At 33.2% G+C, this 15,772-nt stretch overlaps 1 protein-coding gene and 2 long non-coding RNA genes across 8 annotated transcripts in view; 2 read left to right on the top strand and 1 right to left on the bottom strand.

Moving 5' to 3' along the window:
- LOC127871207 (uncharacterized) overlaps positions 1 to 15,772 on the bottom strand; it is a 617,936-nt gene that overhangs the window by 410,869 nt on the left and 191,295 nt on the right. For 2 of the 6 annotated variants that reach the window (XM_052413951.1, XM_052413952.1), the window contains exon 1: positions 4,206 to 4,688. The exons of the other annotated variants lie outside the window; for them this stretch is intronic. In XM_052413951.1, the coding sequence (XP_052269911.1) occupies positions 4,206 to 4,543 (338 nt within the window). In that variant the 5' untranslated portion in view covers positions 4,544 to 4,688. Of the gene's footprint in view, positions 1 to 4,205; positions 4,689 to 15,772 lie in introns of those variants that run through there. 6 annotated transcript variants of the gene reach the window in all.
- The window catches only part of LOC127871217 (uncharacterized), a 229,608-nt gene that overhangs the window by 123,325 nt on the left and 90,511 nt on the right, over positions 1 to 15,772 (top strand). The gene's annotated exons all lie outside the window — the stretch shown is intronic.
- Positions 5,750 to 7,845, top strand: LOC127871221 (uncharacterized). Its single transcript, XR_008045235.1, has 3 exons — positions 5,750 to 6,020; positions 6,787 to 6,888; positions 7,388 to 7,845. It is a non-coding gene; the product is annotated as an uncharacterized LOC127871221 (long non-coding RNA).

Here is a 15,772-nt window from a genome sequence, read left to right as displayed (position 1 = left end):
AACTTAAGTCTAAACACAGCTTCCCATTCGGCATCAAATATACGCAAAAAGTACTCAAATTGATTTAAATCGGCAGCAATCTTTAATCTTTAATCAGATGTAATTGTTTATTTAATCCTCTACGATGTACAATTTGTTTTCACATCAGTAATTTGTCTCTATGACCGGTGTTAATGCCGACTGCGTATGAATTTTCAGGTCAATAACACGACGATGTATTGATGCACAGTCTACAGCTGAAAGCGGTTAATATCTGGGACGGCATGTCAGGAAAAAAATCAATACCGATAATTCGCATTGTTCATTAATTAAGCAACGATTAATAACACTTATCCTTTATGGATTTTCATGAAAGAAAAACCATAATAAAGAAAATTTTATTCTCTTTAATCTGATATATAAACAAGTTTGGAAAGAATTGGATGAAAAATTTGGACTTTATTGCATAAACACCATTTTCTCAATTCAAGGGGAGGTAATTCTGTACTTCATGGACCAATAATGCTCATTTTTTGTAGGGTTTGTGTCCTCATTGATATAAAGACACTGTGCAAATTTGGAAAGGATCGGACAAAAAATGTGGAAGATTTTTGAAAGTTTTCACAAAATAGGCAAAAACGAATAAACATGCAAAGTTCAACGAGCTCCTGCAGCCATGTTTTTTGACGAATCAAATTTCTTTGAACAACTTTTTCAGTGGAGCCTTCAAAGGTCCCTGTGAAATTTTTTGAAAATCTGATGAGCGGTTTCTGACAAGAAGATTTTTTAAGGTTTTTACCATATATGGTCATGGCGGCCATCTTGGTTATGTGATCAATTTTTTTTAACAATTCTTTTGTCCCATGACCTAGGGATGCTCCACATGAAATTTAGTTGAAATTGGCTCAATGGTTTAGTAGAAGAAGATGTTTACAAATTGTTTACACAGACAGACGGACGGACGGACGCCGGACGCTGAGTGATCACAATAGCTCACCCCGAGCTATCGCTCAGGTGAGCTAATAAACACAGCACTGAACAATTAACACTAACAAATCACAACACAATCACAGTATTCTTAAGAAAAATATTTAAACCAAAATGAAGTTAAAGACAATGCAAGTGTTCAATTGAAAATTCAGTAATTGTATACTGGCATGCACATTTCTGTGAACACCAATGTTTTCAGATGCCTATAGTTAGGTGTCACAATGACTGAAGAATGTAAATAAATTATTTCTACACAAAAACATCGCCTTTATACTTGAAAGGACTCAATGAAGTACCTCAAATAATTTAAACACATCTTGCTATCAATTACATAATTTTACAGACTAAGTTTTAAAAGCAATTCTAGGTATTTACAATATTATAATGAAATACATTTCCCGGTCTGAAAATTATATGCAAACTCAGAATTAAACTACAAATATCAACAAACCAACCACAAAGATATAAAAATCAATGAAAAAGCACTATTAAGCGTAAATTAATATCAACATCAACTGTATTAAATACCCGAATACAAGGATCTGAGTTGCAGAACATGTTTTGGTTTAACAGTAAAACCTATTAACACATTTACTTGCATAGGAGAAAGTATTCGGTGCGCATGTGCAGTAAAATTTCATGACTGTTAACAAAAAACGAGGTAATTTGTACTGCTCATATTTCATTCAAGCTCGCTTTTAGTTTTTTATGTTTTAATTCTATGAAATAAAGAAACTTTTGCTCTTTAATTATTTACTGGACATTTGGACCGACAACAAAGCATTTTCATTCGGACCTGTTTTCATAACGTTGGTCAGGTACGACGGTTTGGCACATTTAAGAATGTATGCGAACAATGCTTTTGTTGTATAGAGTTGAAAAACAGTTGTTTTTTTCAATTTGACTATGTGACCTACATTTTTTTATCTCACATAGCCCAGTTTCAAATTTGACAGAAATATTATTGAGGCAATTTATGTTCTTACCAAGTCCCATGAATATTGGGCAATACATGTGGCGCCTCTATAGTTTTCATTAGCTAATTGTTGGACAGACAACGAACAATCAACATAAAGAGATCAGGCTGAGAAAAGCTCACAATGAGCAGGTTATAAGCTCAAGTGAGTTAAAAAATGCAGGCTCAAACATTCAGCCATTAAGTGTGACCTATCCTTCATACATGTAAATTGGGTAAAGGAATACATGCATCAGACATTATACAGGCAGGTTGATTTAAGGTTTTTCTGAAATAAAGCTCGCATTGCCGCATGGGAGTCATTACATTATTTATGAGAAATTTACTGTTTATTAACTGTTGATTGTCACAGCTTTAGGTCCATCATGATTATTGCATTTACCATTTTGGGTGTACGGAAGAAACCCCCTCCGGAAGAAACCCCCTTCGCTAAAAACGGCAGGGCGGAAGAAACTCCCTTTCATTGTTTGCATACGCGGAAGAAACCCCCTCGCTAGTTTCGCATAGGCGGAACAAACCCCCTTCGAGTTTTCAGACAGGCGGAATAAACCCCCTTCCATAGCGGAACAAACCCCTTTCCAGACGATTTAGTTACATTCAAACGCATGGTAATTGTTTACAGAAATTCACTTTCATTGTCAGAAAGTTCCCGGGAAGCACGTTTTTTTGCATGATTCAATTTATTTTTAAAGACGAATGCTTCGGTTATTATAGGAAAATATGTACAAAATATCTTCGTCACTATCGGCTCTGGGCGCTAAATTTGTGTTTTTGTTATTTTTATCAATCTAGTACAAATTAACGCATATAAATGGTATAATCTCACTGAAACGAGTGCAAGACAAATTCACATGAGCATCTCATCATTAACAACTTGTGAACATACGGCCGGTACACCTCTTTACTCAGCACATAACAGTTTGGAAATAGATATTCGCACCTTCATTTAATTATATAAAAGGTCCTTTAATGTACCGGCTATTGTAAATAATGATGAGAAGTTGTGTCATGATCGGCGCCTTTGCGGCTCGTGTGAAGTTATGTTTTATTACCATCTTGATTAATTCTTCAGCTTGTGAACAAACGGCCGTTACACTCCTTTAATCAGATTTTCGCACCTTCTTTCAATTATCACGATAACGATGTTTGAGTTTCACAGATTGAATATTAGTGTGTATCATTAACAACTTCATTAACAACTTGTGAACAAACGGCCGGTACACTTCTTTACTGTAAATCCGAAACACATTCCCGTAAGTTGGTGTTAACGCGTTTTTAATACGAAACACACTTCCGAATGTAAATGTTACCGCAACGTTGAAATATTTTTGCAGTGTAAATTCTATTTTGTGTTTACTCTTTTTCTCAATAAAAAGGGCGCGAAAATTATGCAGCATATAAAGCGTGGGTGTATTGAGCGTTGTAACAAGCACACAACTAGTCAGGGGATTGATGCATGTTTGGTGGGAATATTTCATCAAGTCTATAAATAGTCACATATGCCGAAATTTATTTGATACAAGAGAAAAAATGGCAAGGTTTGTGTTAAAGAAATTATTGAAAGCTTTTATCGTTAATATTTACCAGAAAGTGCTTTAAAAATGTTATAAACGGGATTATTGGGAAATGAATATAAACTTGAAAAGTAGCAAGCATGCAGTAATAGAGTCGGGTTAAAACGTTTGTATTGGGGAATTGTTCGAGTCGGGATTTTACTACCTCTGCGGGAAAGACTTAACACTTAGGAAGGGGGTTTATTTCGCCTGTCTGAAAAAACGAAGGGGGTTTATTCCACCTGTCTGAAAACTCGAAGGGGGTTTGTTCCGCCTATGCAAAACTAGCGAGGGGGTTTCTTCCGGGTATGCAAACTATGAAAGGGGGTTTCTTCCGCCCTGCCGTTTTTAGCGAAGGGGGTTTCTTCCGAAGGGGGTTTATTCCGGTAATCACCATTTTGACTTGAAACAACAAAGAAAGAGTTTATAATTTAGTCATTTCAGTGAAGGACTTTTTACACTATGTTTTTTGCTGAAATATGGCCAATATCTTGTAATCCATATACTTGAACCATTGAAGAGTTATTTATTAACAAACACAAATTAACAAATTAAAGCTGAACAACAAATAGTTCACATGCACTGATTTGGAAATACTTACATAACTAATATTACAATAATCCAAACAAACTAAAATGGATGATGGTAATTGAATTATACAATGCAGTAATTTATACTGATATAAAATAAGCAATAATTTTAGCTACCTGTGATTAAGCTCAACACATTTAGAGCAGCACAGATGATTGTGGTCCGGGCAGAACATTGTTAACTTTTCACGCTTGTGTATGATGCATATTAAAAGAGAAGTCTCCATCTTCTTAGAAAGTGGCCACTTCCTTATTTTATCCTTTCCATAAGGATATTTTTTTAAAAACCACCAACCATGCTGTCTGTGGGAGTTTATACATGTTCTGCAGAAGTATTTAAGACATTTCCTACAGTAAAAATCTGCATCTATTTCTACAGACCGCTCTGTTTTGCAGATTGTACAACAATAATATTTAACCACATAAGAATTTCTAGAAATTCCAGATGTCGCCATTTTGTTAATTCACTTTCAACAAACAAGATTTTACAATCTAAAATAACTTGAAATAGTTATGTCCAAGCATATGTTTTACACACACCCACACAATGTTATTAAACATAGACAAGTGATATGAAATTTCTAACTGAACAGCACCCAAGTTAACCGTCAAATGGCACTTGTGTGATAGAGGTTAACAGTGTAACTATGCATACTGTCACATGACTATTGGGTAATGTGTGTTTTGATTACTTGAGTTTAAACTGTACCAAACAAGCTGTATAGATAAAACCTTTAAACCAAATTATTTAACACACCACATTTTTAATTGCTCTCATAAATGACATGTTATGAACATGGAATTATAATGATAATATTAACCCTTCCTGTGCGGCGACCGGATTTATCCGGTCAGGTAATTCTTAACCCGGCTCATGCGGCAACCGGATAAATCCGTCAAATCATACAATTTCACATACTCCATTTAATAATACTCCTCCTAGATAATCCAATGTTGTCATCAACGTTCTTAAACATAATCCATTTCCTAAGTCTTTTCTCCAATCTCTTTTAATATCCGTGTAATTTCTTATGTATATTTCTTGCAACAAAATAAATCTTTTGTTGTGGTTTAAATGTAACGATTTTTCCGCCATTTGGAACAAAAACAACAACTGGAAGTGGATTGCTTAATCTTTAAATTAATGAACGAATTAGGATGTCATGCTATTTATATTATATAATTTAAAATAAAAAAAGTTTTTCTATTCAATTTTGGTGATATTTGATCTTCTTGTTCATGAAAATAAATAGCTTTTGTTAAAATAGAACGAGATTACTTCCTGTCAAAATGGCGGCCGCATTGGATGGAGTTACAATTGTCAGCACATTTGTGCTTGGACAATACATTTGTAGCAATGACATCTAAAATTAACGACGTAAAAGCATAGAATTTCTTGTGCTTTTTATGGATTTAAATTATTTACTTCGTAACCAAATGGATTATGACGAAATTTTCTTCTGCAAATGGTAGGTGAAAAAGTAGGTCATTATGTAAATTTGTGCATTCTACTTTCGTTTTGAATTGAACTTTGCAAATTTGTTTTAATGTTATGTTAAAATATTAATGATTGTAGAAACGTGTATTTGGTATGAATAGTTAATATGGCACTTAAAATTTTAATGAATAGAATTGTTGCTCAGTTAATAATTCCGGAAGTGATCTAACCAAGTGAAAATATTTGTCGATTGTTGACATCGTTGTTGTTGTCATTTCAAACCGTATACTGTCATGTTCATTGAAATTTTCTAATAGTAGATATTAAAATATCATAATAAAATAAAGACATAAAAACTCAAAACAATTATGAAGTTGAAATTTTTATAAATGGCTGATTATTTAGACTTTTTCCAAGAACATTTTGCGGACGAAGACTCGGAGTTTTCAGACTCAGATTTTGAAGGGTTTGAGGAAGAGGATATTGTGGAAAGGGTGAGTTGCCATGTGTTAAACAGTACTCATATGGGTCAAAACAATTATTTGTACATAAAGACTTTATTTTTTAGTTGAGTAAACTATATATTTTGTTTTGTCATACATAACATTGCAAACATGAAAATATTAAATGCATGGTAGTTTTTTTTCTTATTTCACATTTCAACTTCTAACATGTGTTTCTAAAATCTGTGGAAAAAAAACAAAATGTTATTTATTGTATGTTTTTTATGCATATGTAGTTATGTTTTTTTATGCATATTTAACCCTTTGCATGCTGGGAAATTTGTCGTCTGCTAAAATGTCGTCTGCTAAAATGTCGTCTGCTGAATTTCTAAAATTAGCATTTTCTTCGATTTTTTAAAAAGAATATTATCAGAATAGCAAACAGTTTGGATCCTGATGAGACGCCACGTTCTGTGGCGTCTCATCTGGATCCAAACTGTTTGCAAAGGCCTTCAAAATTCGGTTCCCGCACTGAAAGGGTTAGGTATGTTTCACTGGTAGGGGACCATATTGCTTGACAATAGTCTTGTTTAAGCTAGATAGCTGGGCCTAGAACCAGTACTTGGTGTCTTTGGTGGAGATCTAAAGAACGCTTCCTCAGTGGGGATCGAACCTCTCGATCGTTTTTTAAGTATTTGGTTGCGTAAAATTATTAGAATGTCAATATGTTACAAAACTGATAAAGTGCCTTACAATACAAAAATGAATTTGAAGCAAACGACGTAAAAAACTTAAGCATATTTTTGTACTTTTGCAGCAAGTTGATTTGCGATATCGAATGCGAGGAGATTGCTGTGGAGACGAACCGCTACGCTGATCAGCTAATTGCAGCGAAACAGCCATTGCTACCTTTTTCAGGGTATAAGCTAACCAAATGTTAAAGTCTGGTCACATTTTTAAGATTGTGGATTGAAAATATTATTATAATCAAAAAGGACTATTGAAATATTTGATCATCATCCCTTTCTCATTAAATTTATTTAAACACACTATTTTTTAATAACATTTGTATCGAATGCTAATGAATCTGAACCAAAACATGATTTACAATTTAGCGTTATCCTGTCGCAGTGAGTTATTTTATTTCTATGGAAGTTTAAATTATGTATGACAAACACACAATCCGAAATACTTTTTTATTGTTTTGATGCTTTAAAAAATGACAAGTCGAATGTGTTTTTTTATTCAACACTAAAATAACACATCCGACTTGTTGTCATTAAAATCCAGAGTTTAAATGAAATTACGTTACATGAGATATGTATTTCATACTATACGAGAGCGAAAGAGTCATAAAGTACAATAAATAATGCACATGTTGAATTATGTTATAAATAAAAATTGAAATATTTATTTAGGTTTAAAAAATGGAAACCTATCACAGGTCGCGAGATCATGCAGTTCATAGCCATAATCATAGCCATGGGCATCGTCAACCAGACCAACGTCACAGATTATTGGTCAAGACACAGTTTCTGGAAAGACTAACAGCCAGACATTTCCCTTCCAAGATCCCCAATGACAGAAAGTCAAAGTCTCTGCAATGTGTTGTGTGCAATCCTGCAGTTGCACAGATGCTTGCCAGTCAGGGCCTTCCCAAAAAACATAGACCAGGTCACGAAACTGCATTTAAATGTAGACAGTGTGATTTGTCACTGTGTATAGTTAATGTATTGAATTGCCATGATATGTATTTGTATTGCAAATTATGCTATTAACTATAGATGAGTCTTATACAAATTATACCATTGAAGTAGTACTATGATCGTCATACTTTTAAATTGTAGTTTTTAGTAGATGTGTTGATTTGAAACATGGATATATTTTTTAGGGCTGCAACAATATACCGGTATATCGGTATATATCGCAATACGCAATCCGCATATTGTATTGCGATATGATTTTCATCATACCGGTACTAAAATTTTACAAAAATTCATTCACATTTCGTCCAGAAAAGCCATCCGAAATAATGATAAAAAGGTAAACAAAACAAAGCAGTGTAAATTATTTTTTACGTAAAAAAAGCATTCTAAAAAGTGTATTATACGGAGTAGCGTTGTTACATGGGAGCATTCATTCGATGCTTTTGAACAGATTATCGTTGAATTAATTGCGCACAGCTGTAAATGTTTCGTTCGATTCTGATTTGAGCATTATTTGTAATCCGAATTTCGGAAATACGCTTCCAAATTTGAATGCAAACGCGACAATAAAAAATTATAGCGTCAAATAAAAAGTGCTTTATCCTTTGTCTCAATAAAAAGCGCGCGAAAATTATACAGACATGTAGAACGTCGCATGGAAAGTATGGGTGTATTTTGTGTTGTATAAAAACGGGAACATCACGTCAGCTGAATTACGCGTGTTCAGTGGGAAAAACGCCCCGGTTGGACGTTATTTCATCACATCTTTAAATAGTAACAATTGCAAAAATGTATTTGATACTTAAGAAAATTTGCAAATGTTTGTGTTTCTTATTATTCTTGAGCACATTTATAATAAATATTTACCAGAATTTGCTTTAAAATTGGAATTTATGGGATTATTGGGTAATTGATTAATTGGCAAGTTATAATTTTGGTACAATTTAGCAATATATTGCGATATATTGCAATACGGGTTTTTGAACTGACAATATATTGCAATACGGTTTTTGGCGTATTGTTGCAGCACTAATATTTTTACTGCACAAACAAGTGCTATTTAACTTTAAAAAAGCCAAATGTTAGTAATATTATAGATTATTACAAAGCTCCCAAAGTGTGTGTTAGAAGTAAAATGTTGCCATTACAATTGTATTTTTTATTTTTCATGATTAATTATTTGGTGTCCTTTCATAATGCAATAGCAGGTAAGTATAACCAGGGCTTACCTGGCTGTCCCTTCAGACTTCATTTTATAATGTTTTCAACCTTGTTGCTTGAAATTAGATTTTATATAAATATATGCATATAAATATATATATATTTATAATATACATGATCGTGTTCTAGGAAAACTGGGCTTAATGCATGTGTGTAAAGTGTCATCCCAGATTAGCCTGTGCACAGGCTAATCTGGGATGACACTTTCCATTTTTATGGTATTTATGGTTTCAAGGAAGTCCCTCCTTACCGAAAATCAGTTCTAGGTGGAAAGTGTTGTCCCTGATTAGCCTGTGCGGAGTGGACACGCTGATCTGGGATGACACTTTAAGCACATACATTAAGCACAGGTTTCTCAGAACGCAACTCATATATAACATATATATAATAAATAAAAAAAAAACACCCACTTATTATGATTTGATAAGGGGAATTAAATTCAATAAGTAATAACAATGTGCTATAACACTATCACAGTTTTATGATATAATTTAATATTATTTAATTTTGCAAGATTATTTGTAATATTGTTAAATTAAACAGTGTTTGATGAAATGTAAGTTTATATTTTTGTAAAAAAAACTTAAGTGTCTACTAAAATGTATTATAAAATCCACATTTTTATGTATATTTAAAAAAGAACATGTTCCGTTTGATATGGGAATAACTAATTGTGTTTTTCATAACATTATTGATATGATCAAATTTGAATAAAGACTTTAAAACTGCGTTTGAAGTACAGACCATGGTTTATTTCAGAAAAGAAAGTTAAGTTATAAAGTTACTGTTTGTATATTGTTCTTTGTACATTTTTGGTGTAGAATCTGTTCACTATGACTTCTATATTATGAAATTTCTTTAATATTAAAAATCCGAACTTAAAATAAGTACTAATGATATGTGGATGTATGTATACATGTCCTGTTAGAAATAAGATTGAAATTGACCATGTGAAGTGTTATAAAGATGATTTAAACACAAAAAACCTGTTTTTTTATCGTTGTTTCTATGGTAACAATGGCAACAGATCAATCAAATATGTATACAGTATGATTATTGTCAAACAAAATGTGTGACCAGTTCACATGGCAAAATGTGTATTAATTGGACAGTTAAAACCAATGTAACATGTCATGCAAGTGAAGTAGGTCAATTTAGCATTATCAGGCCTTTTTTGGTGTAGAATCTGTTCACCATGTCTTCTTTATTATGAAATGTCTTTAATATGTATCATCAATATCCGAACTTAACAAACTTACGAATAATATGTGGATGTATATATAGATGTCCTGTTAGAAATCAGATTGAAACTGACCATGTGAAGTGTTATAAAGATGATTTAAACACAAAAAACCTGTTTTTTATCGTTGTTTCTATGGTAACCATGGCAACAGATCGATCAAATGTGTATACGATTATTGTCAAATAAAATGTGTGACCAGTTCACATGGCAAATTGTAATTGGACAGTTAAAACCAATCTAACATGTAATGCAAGTGAAGTAGGTCAATTTAGCATTATCAGGCCTTTTTTTGGTGTAGAATCTGTTCACTATGTCTTCTATTTTATGAAATGTCTTTAATATGTATTATCAATATCCGAACTTAACAAAAGTACGAATGATATGTGGATGTATATATAGATGTCCTGTCAGAAATCATATTGAAACTGACCATGTAAATTGATATAAAGAGGATTTAAACACAAACAAACTGTTTTTTATCGTTGTTTCTATGGTAACCATGGCAACAGATCAATCAAATATGTATACGGTATGATTATTGTCAAACAAAATGTGTGACCAGTTCACATGGCAAATTTTGTATTAATTGGACAGTTAAAACCAATGTAACATGTAATGCAAGTGAAGTAGGTCAATTTAGCATAATCAGGCCTAAACAAGTCAGCGATGGGATATATAACCTCATAAAACAATTCAGCACAGGAAGGGTTAAGCAGGTTCTTACATACACCAATTTTATTACAATATCAGATCCTTTCCCTCATACAGTATTAACAAGAGGGTCATGATGGCCCTAGCTGAATCGCTCCACTGTTTTTTATGCGAAAAAAGCGTGCAATGCGCATGGGTTGAAATGTACTCACGCATGTGTCTCTTTCTATCCCTCGTCCCACTGGGTTCTTAATATTGGAAAGGTGAGCATTTTTATTAATGGAAAATGTTACTACGGTGTTAACTAAAAAGACTAAAAAGCCCGGGAATTGTCGCACAGGTCCTTTGCTTATCGCGTAGGTACATTTATCTCTCCAAAAGATATTGTTGTTTTTTCTATTTCACATATTTTTAGATGCTGAAGATCAAATCTACGCTTGTTCTTCAAGATTAATGAAAGTTCCTTCATTCAATCATGAATCTTTTTCCATTAAATTCCAAAAAGTGTATGTAGGTTTCAAAGTTTCTGTTACTTATATACTTCAAGACAGCAGACTTTTTCCGCTCCATTTTGGGAAAACGCCTTACTGGAATTTTGGGAATTTCGCGTCGTGAAAACCCCAATTTTGGGAAAAAAGATAATCGCAAAATTGGCTAAATTGGGAAAAATTATCGCATGTAAATAGTGTTTCTTATATTTCAAAGAAGCCGTTAACTGGTAAAAAACGACTTTTAAAATTTTACAAAATATTATGAACATGTGTGATAAGTGCAGGTTTTTTCATCTGAATTTGGGGAAAAGGCCTGGCCTTTTTTGAGTTGTAAAAAATCGCGCGAAGCGCCGGATTTTGAGGAAAATAAGGAAAGTCTTAAAAAATCATTAACATATTTTACAGTTTTTAAAACAAATTCAAGGCAACAGATAATTTAATTATGCAAGACTTTTTTCTATTTTCTACACCGGATCAGGTTAACTTATATATTTTAAGGTTAATTTTTTTTTTGGAATTGGGAAAAAAAAATTTCAATTGGGATTTTTTTTTACCAGATTTGAATTGGGAATGGGGCCGAATTTCGGACCCGTGGCATAGGGCTGAAAAAGCCTGAGACATATGCAAAATATCTAATGACGTAGATCACCTGAACTATACTTCATTCTTGAGGCATTAGTGAGTGTAGCAGGATTGTTAATGTGGCGAAGAAATTGTTAATTGTACAAATAAGATATTTGCCTGAGGAAACATAAAGTTACGAGTTTTTTTGGTTCAGGTTCATGAGGTGCCGAAAGGCAGTAGGAATGATAACTTTGTAGAGGTTGTTTGTTAAACAAAGTAAATGTTTATGAGACAAAAATTTGAATTATAATTCATCAAGATGTTGATATCATGGCAACACTACTTGTATATGGCGTGAGGTTTAAAGAGATATCATGACAAACAATTAGCTTTAGAGCTCCAGAAAAGGGTCGTATTTTCGTAATTACGAATTATTTTCAAGTCCGTTACGTATTTATTTTAATATCTTGTCATACCATTCAGAATTACAAAATCAAGTTAGGAATATTATTTTTACATCGGTTCGTATCGATTTTTATTGAGTTCTTTTCGCGTATTTAAGATCTTTTTGGTGCTTATATAGAATGGTTATCGGGGTTGTTTAACAAATCGCATGTTTTCCAATAAAAATGGCTTGTACAGTCTGTCAAAAAACAATGGCGGCGCCCAGAGAGCGTTCAAAAAAATGCAAGGCGTGCAAAAACACGCTTTAAACATATTGTACGCAAGACATTATAGAAAAGATCTTATACGATGTTGAATGCTCAGTTGCCGACACAGTCGGAAAAGCTATATAAAAAAACGCGACCCGACTGGTGCAAATTTAAACAAAAAAAAATATTGAACGAGTGGAAGGGACAATTCCCGTGGCTAATCGTTGAAAAGATTGAAGGGAAGACCCGTTTTAATTGTGAAATATGTAAAAATTAATCGAAGGCAAGCAATCTAAGCACAGTTTGGGCATATGAAGGTATTTGAAAAATAAAATTGTATAATACTGAATAGACACTGTTGAACTCGTATAAATAAAGTTGCTAGTATTTTTATTTTTATTTTTTTGCTTGAAAATAACCATTATTATTTATTTTAGGTCATTTAGAAAAGTTAAGAATTATTTTCCAAAACTTAGTAGTAACGTTAAGAATAAAATTTCAGAGTTAAGAATTCTTTTTGAAAATCTGGTAGTTACATTAAGAATTTCACAAAACTTTATCTGAAGCTCTGAACTTGACCTAACTTACCTTTACTTTTTCCATCTGACGTTCCAATAGACCATAACTCCTTCTGAAGAGTTTGTTTTCGTTTTGAAAACAGGACTTCCGGTTTCAAAAAGGAGAAATTGCTCATTATGAGCAATTTCTCCTTATATCACAATAATTTTTATCCCACCCAGCCACTTTATAAATAGTCCTTTACAATTTTATTTCTCGTCTGCAATCTCTTTCAATTTGGGGCAGTCCAAAATGTGTTGTTTGGTAAAGGGTTAACATTTATGGAAAGTTAACATGTTGGTCTACCATTCACGCTCGACATGTATGCATTTCTCTCTTATAATTAAAAAGTTATTCCAAGTGTATTTCGATAAACTTTTAGTTTGAGACGAAAATAGTTTATTCATCCCATATCGAATAAATAGCAAAAACGCATAAACATGCAAAGTTCAACTTCCTGTGGCCATGTTTTTTGACGAATCAAATTTTCTTGAACAACTTTTTAATGGTAGCCTTAAGATGACTTTTTTTAACTTAGCCCTTTTTGATGTCTAAAATGTTGAACCACATATGTAATTTATCCATAGGAGTGGAAGGGTTGCTGTTCATCAAATGACCTAGGTGCTTAAACCTGAACAGAGTTACTTTTAGTTTTTCGTTCACATAATTTAGCTGTTAATTAATATAATTAAATACATTTTTTTAAAATTAAATATAAACAACAAAAGCTATACAGTGAATGGTACTAAAGCCTTTGAAAATTACTTGTCCATTTGTGCTGAAAAATGCTTCAAAATTGATAATACAAGTGTTTTCAGTATTATATTCACTAAAGTTGAACTTACATAGCTGGATGGAAGATGAACAAGATGTTGAGATCTTAAAAAAAAAATCAATTTGGAAATGTTAAGGTCTTGTTACTTGGGAAAAACATACTTTGTTTGCAAGTATCTTTAGTTACTTTCCGAGATATTGCAGGATCTAGTTCAGCGGACATTCAGACTGACGGACACGAAGAAGGACATACATACATAAAGATAGGTAGGGTAAACCTATAGTCCCCGTTAGTAAAACTAGTAGCGAAATAAACATATACATGAAACTGTTAAAAGTTCTAAACATCAAGGGCATAACTTCAGTTGTAGTTTTTTTCAATTTCACGAAGATTGGTTGAAATATTGCCCTTAGATAGCAAAATAATGCAAGGTCTAAGCACAAGAACAAAATTGTTAAGGTTTTATTAACTGGTTCTCAATCATAACACAAATACAGGGTATTTTTTTGCTTTGGTAAATTATATATTTTATATCATCAGCGATGATGATGTTTTAGAGATAACAAAAGATGTGTAAGTCAGAAACACAATGCCCCCTACGGCGCCACTTTATGGCAATATATTTGATTTTTGGCCTTGAAGATGACCTTGACCTTGACTTTCACCAATCCAAATGTGCAGCTCTATAAGATACACATACATACCAAATATCAAGTTACTATCTTCAATATTGCAAAAGTTGTGGGCAATGTTAAAGTTTTCGGACAGACTGACAGACAGACATACGGACTGACGGGCAATTAACTTCTACATGCCAACCTACCATGGGCATAAAAAAAAAGGACAAATAACATCGACATCTCTCTTTTTAGACTCGTTGAAAGTATAGCAAGTATGATGAAAAAATGCTTTATTTGAACCATTAAAGATAAATTATATGCAATCATCAACACATGAATATGCCGTCAGACTATCGAATTCTTATTAGGCAAGGAATACAATATCCTGATACAAATTTTATTTACAAAACAATTAAATATTACTATCATATATTCATTCTAAAATACACAGTTTGATAATTGATTAATAGATCTAAAACAAGATGCGTTTGTGAAACACAATGTCCCCCTATATGATGTTTGACCTTGAAGAATGACCTTGACCTTGTGAAGGATGACCTTGACCTTGACCTTTCACCGCTCAAAATGTGCAGCTCCATGAGATACACATGCATGCCAAATATCAAGTTGCTATCTTCAATATTGCAAAAGAATTCATAAAATAAGCGATTTGGGCCACATTTATTTGACCTCTGACCTTGAAGGATGACCTTGACCTTGACCTTTCATCACTTAAAATGTGCAGCTCCATGTGATGCACATGCATGCCAAATATCAAGTTGCTATCTTCAATATTGCAAAAGTATTTATAAAATAAGCGATTTGGGCCACATATATTTGACCTCTGACCTTGAAGGATGACATTGACCTTGACCTTTCACCACTCAAAATGTGCAGCTCCATGAGATACACATGCATGCCAAATATCAAGTTGCTATCTTCAATATTGCAAAAGTATTCATAAAATAAGCGATTTGGGCCTCATATATTTGACCTCTGACCTTGAAGGATGACCTTGACCTTGACCTTTCACCACTCAAAATGCGCAGCTTCATAAGATACATATGCATGCCAAATATGAAGTTGCTATCTTCAATATAGCAAAAGTTATTGCAAAATGTTAAAGTTGGCGCAAACAGACCAACAGACCAACAGACAGACAGGGCAAAAACAATATGTCCCCCACTACTATAGTGGGGGACATAAAAATAACAAGGGCTGTTTGTAAAACACGCATGCCCCCCAAATGGGCTGTCAGTTGTAGTGGCAGCCATTGTGTGAATACCTTAAAAACAATTAAATGCTTCAGGTCAGTGACCTT

Source organism: Dreissena polymorpha, chromosome 3 (genome assembly GCF_020536995.1).
Source record: "Dreissena polymorpha isolate Duluth1 chromosome 3, UMN_Dpol_1.0, whole genome shotgun sequence".
In the NCBI taxonomy this organism is placed as follows: Eukaryota; Metazoa; Mollusca; class Bivalvia; order Myida; family Dreissenidae; genus Dreissena; species Dreissena polymorpha.
The sequence above is the reverse complement of the archived record's forward strand: the minus strand, read 5'-3'. Positions and strand labels throughout refer to the sequence as shown.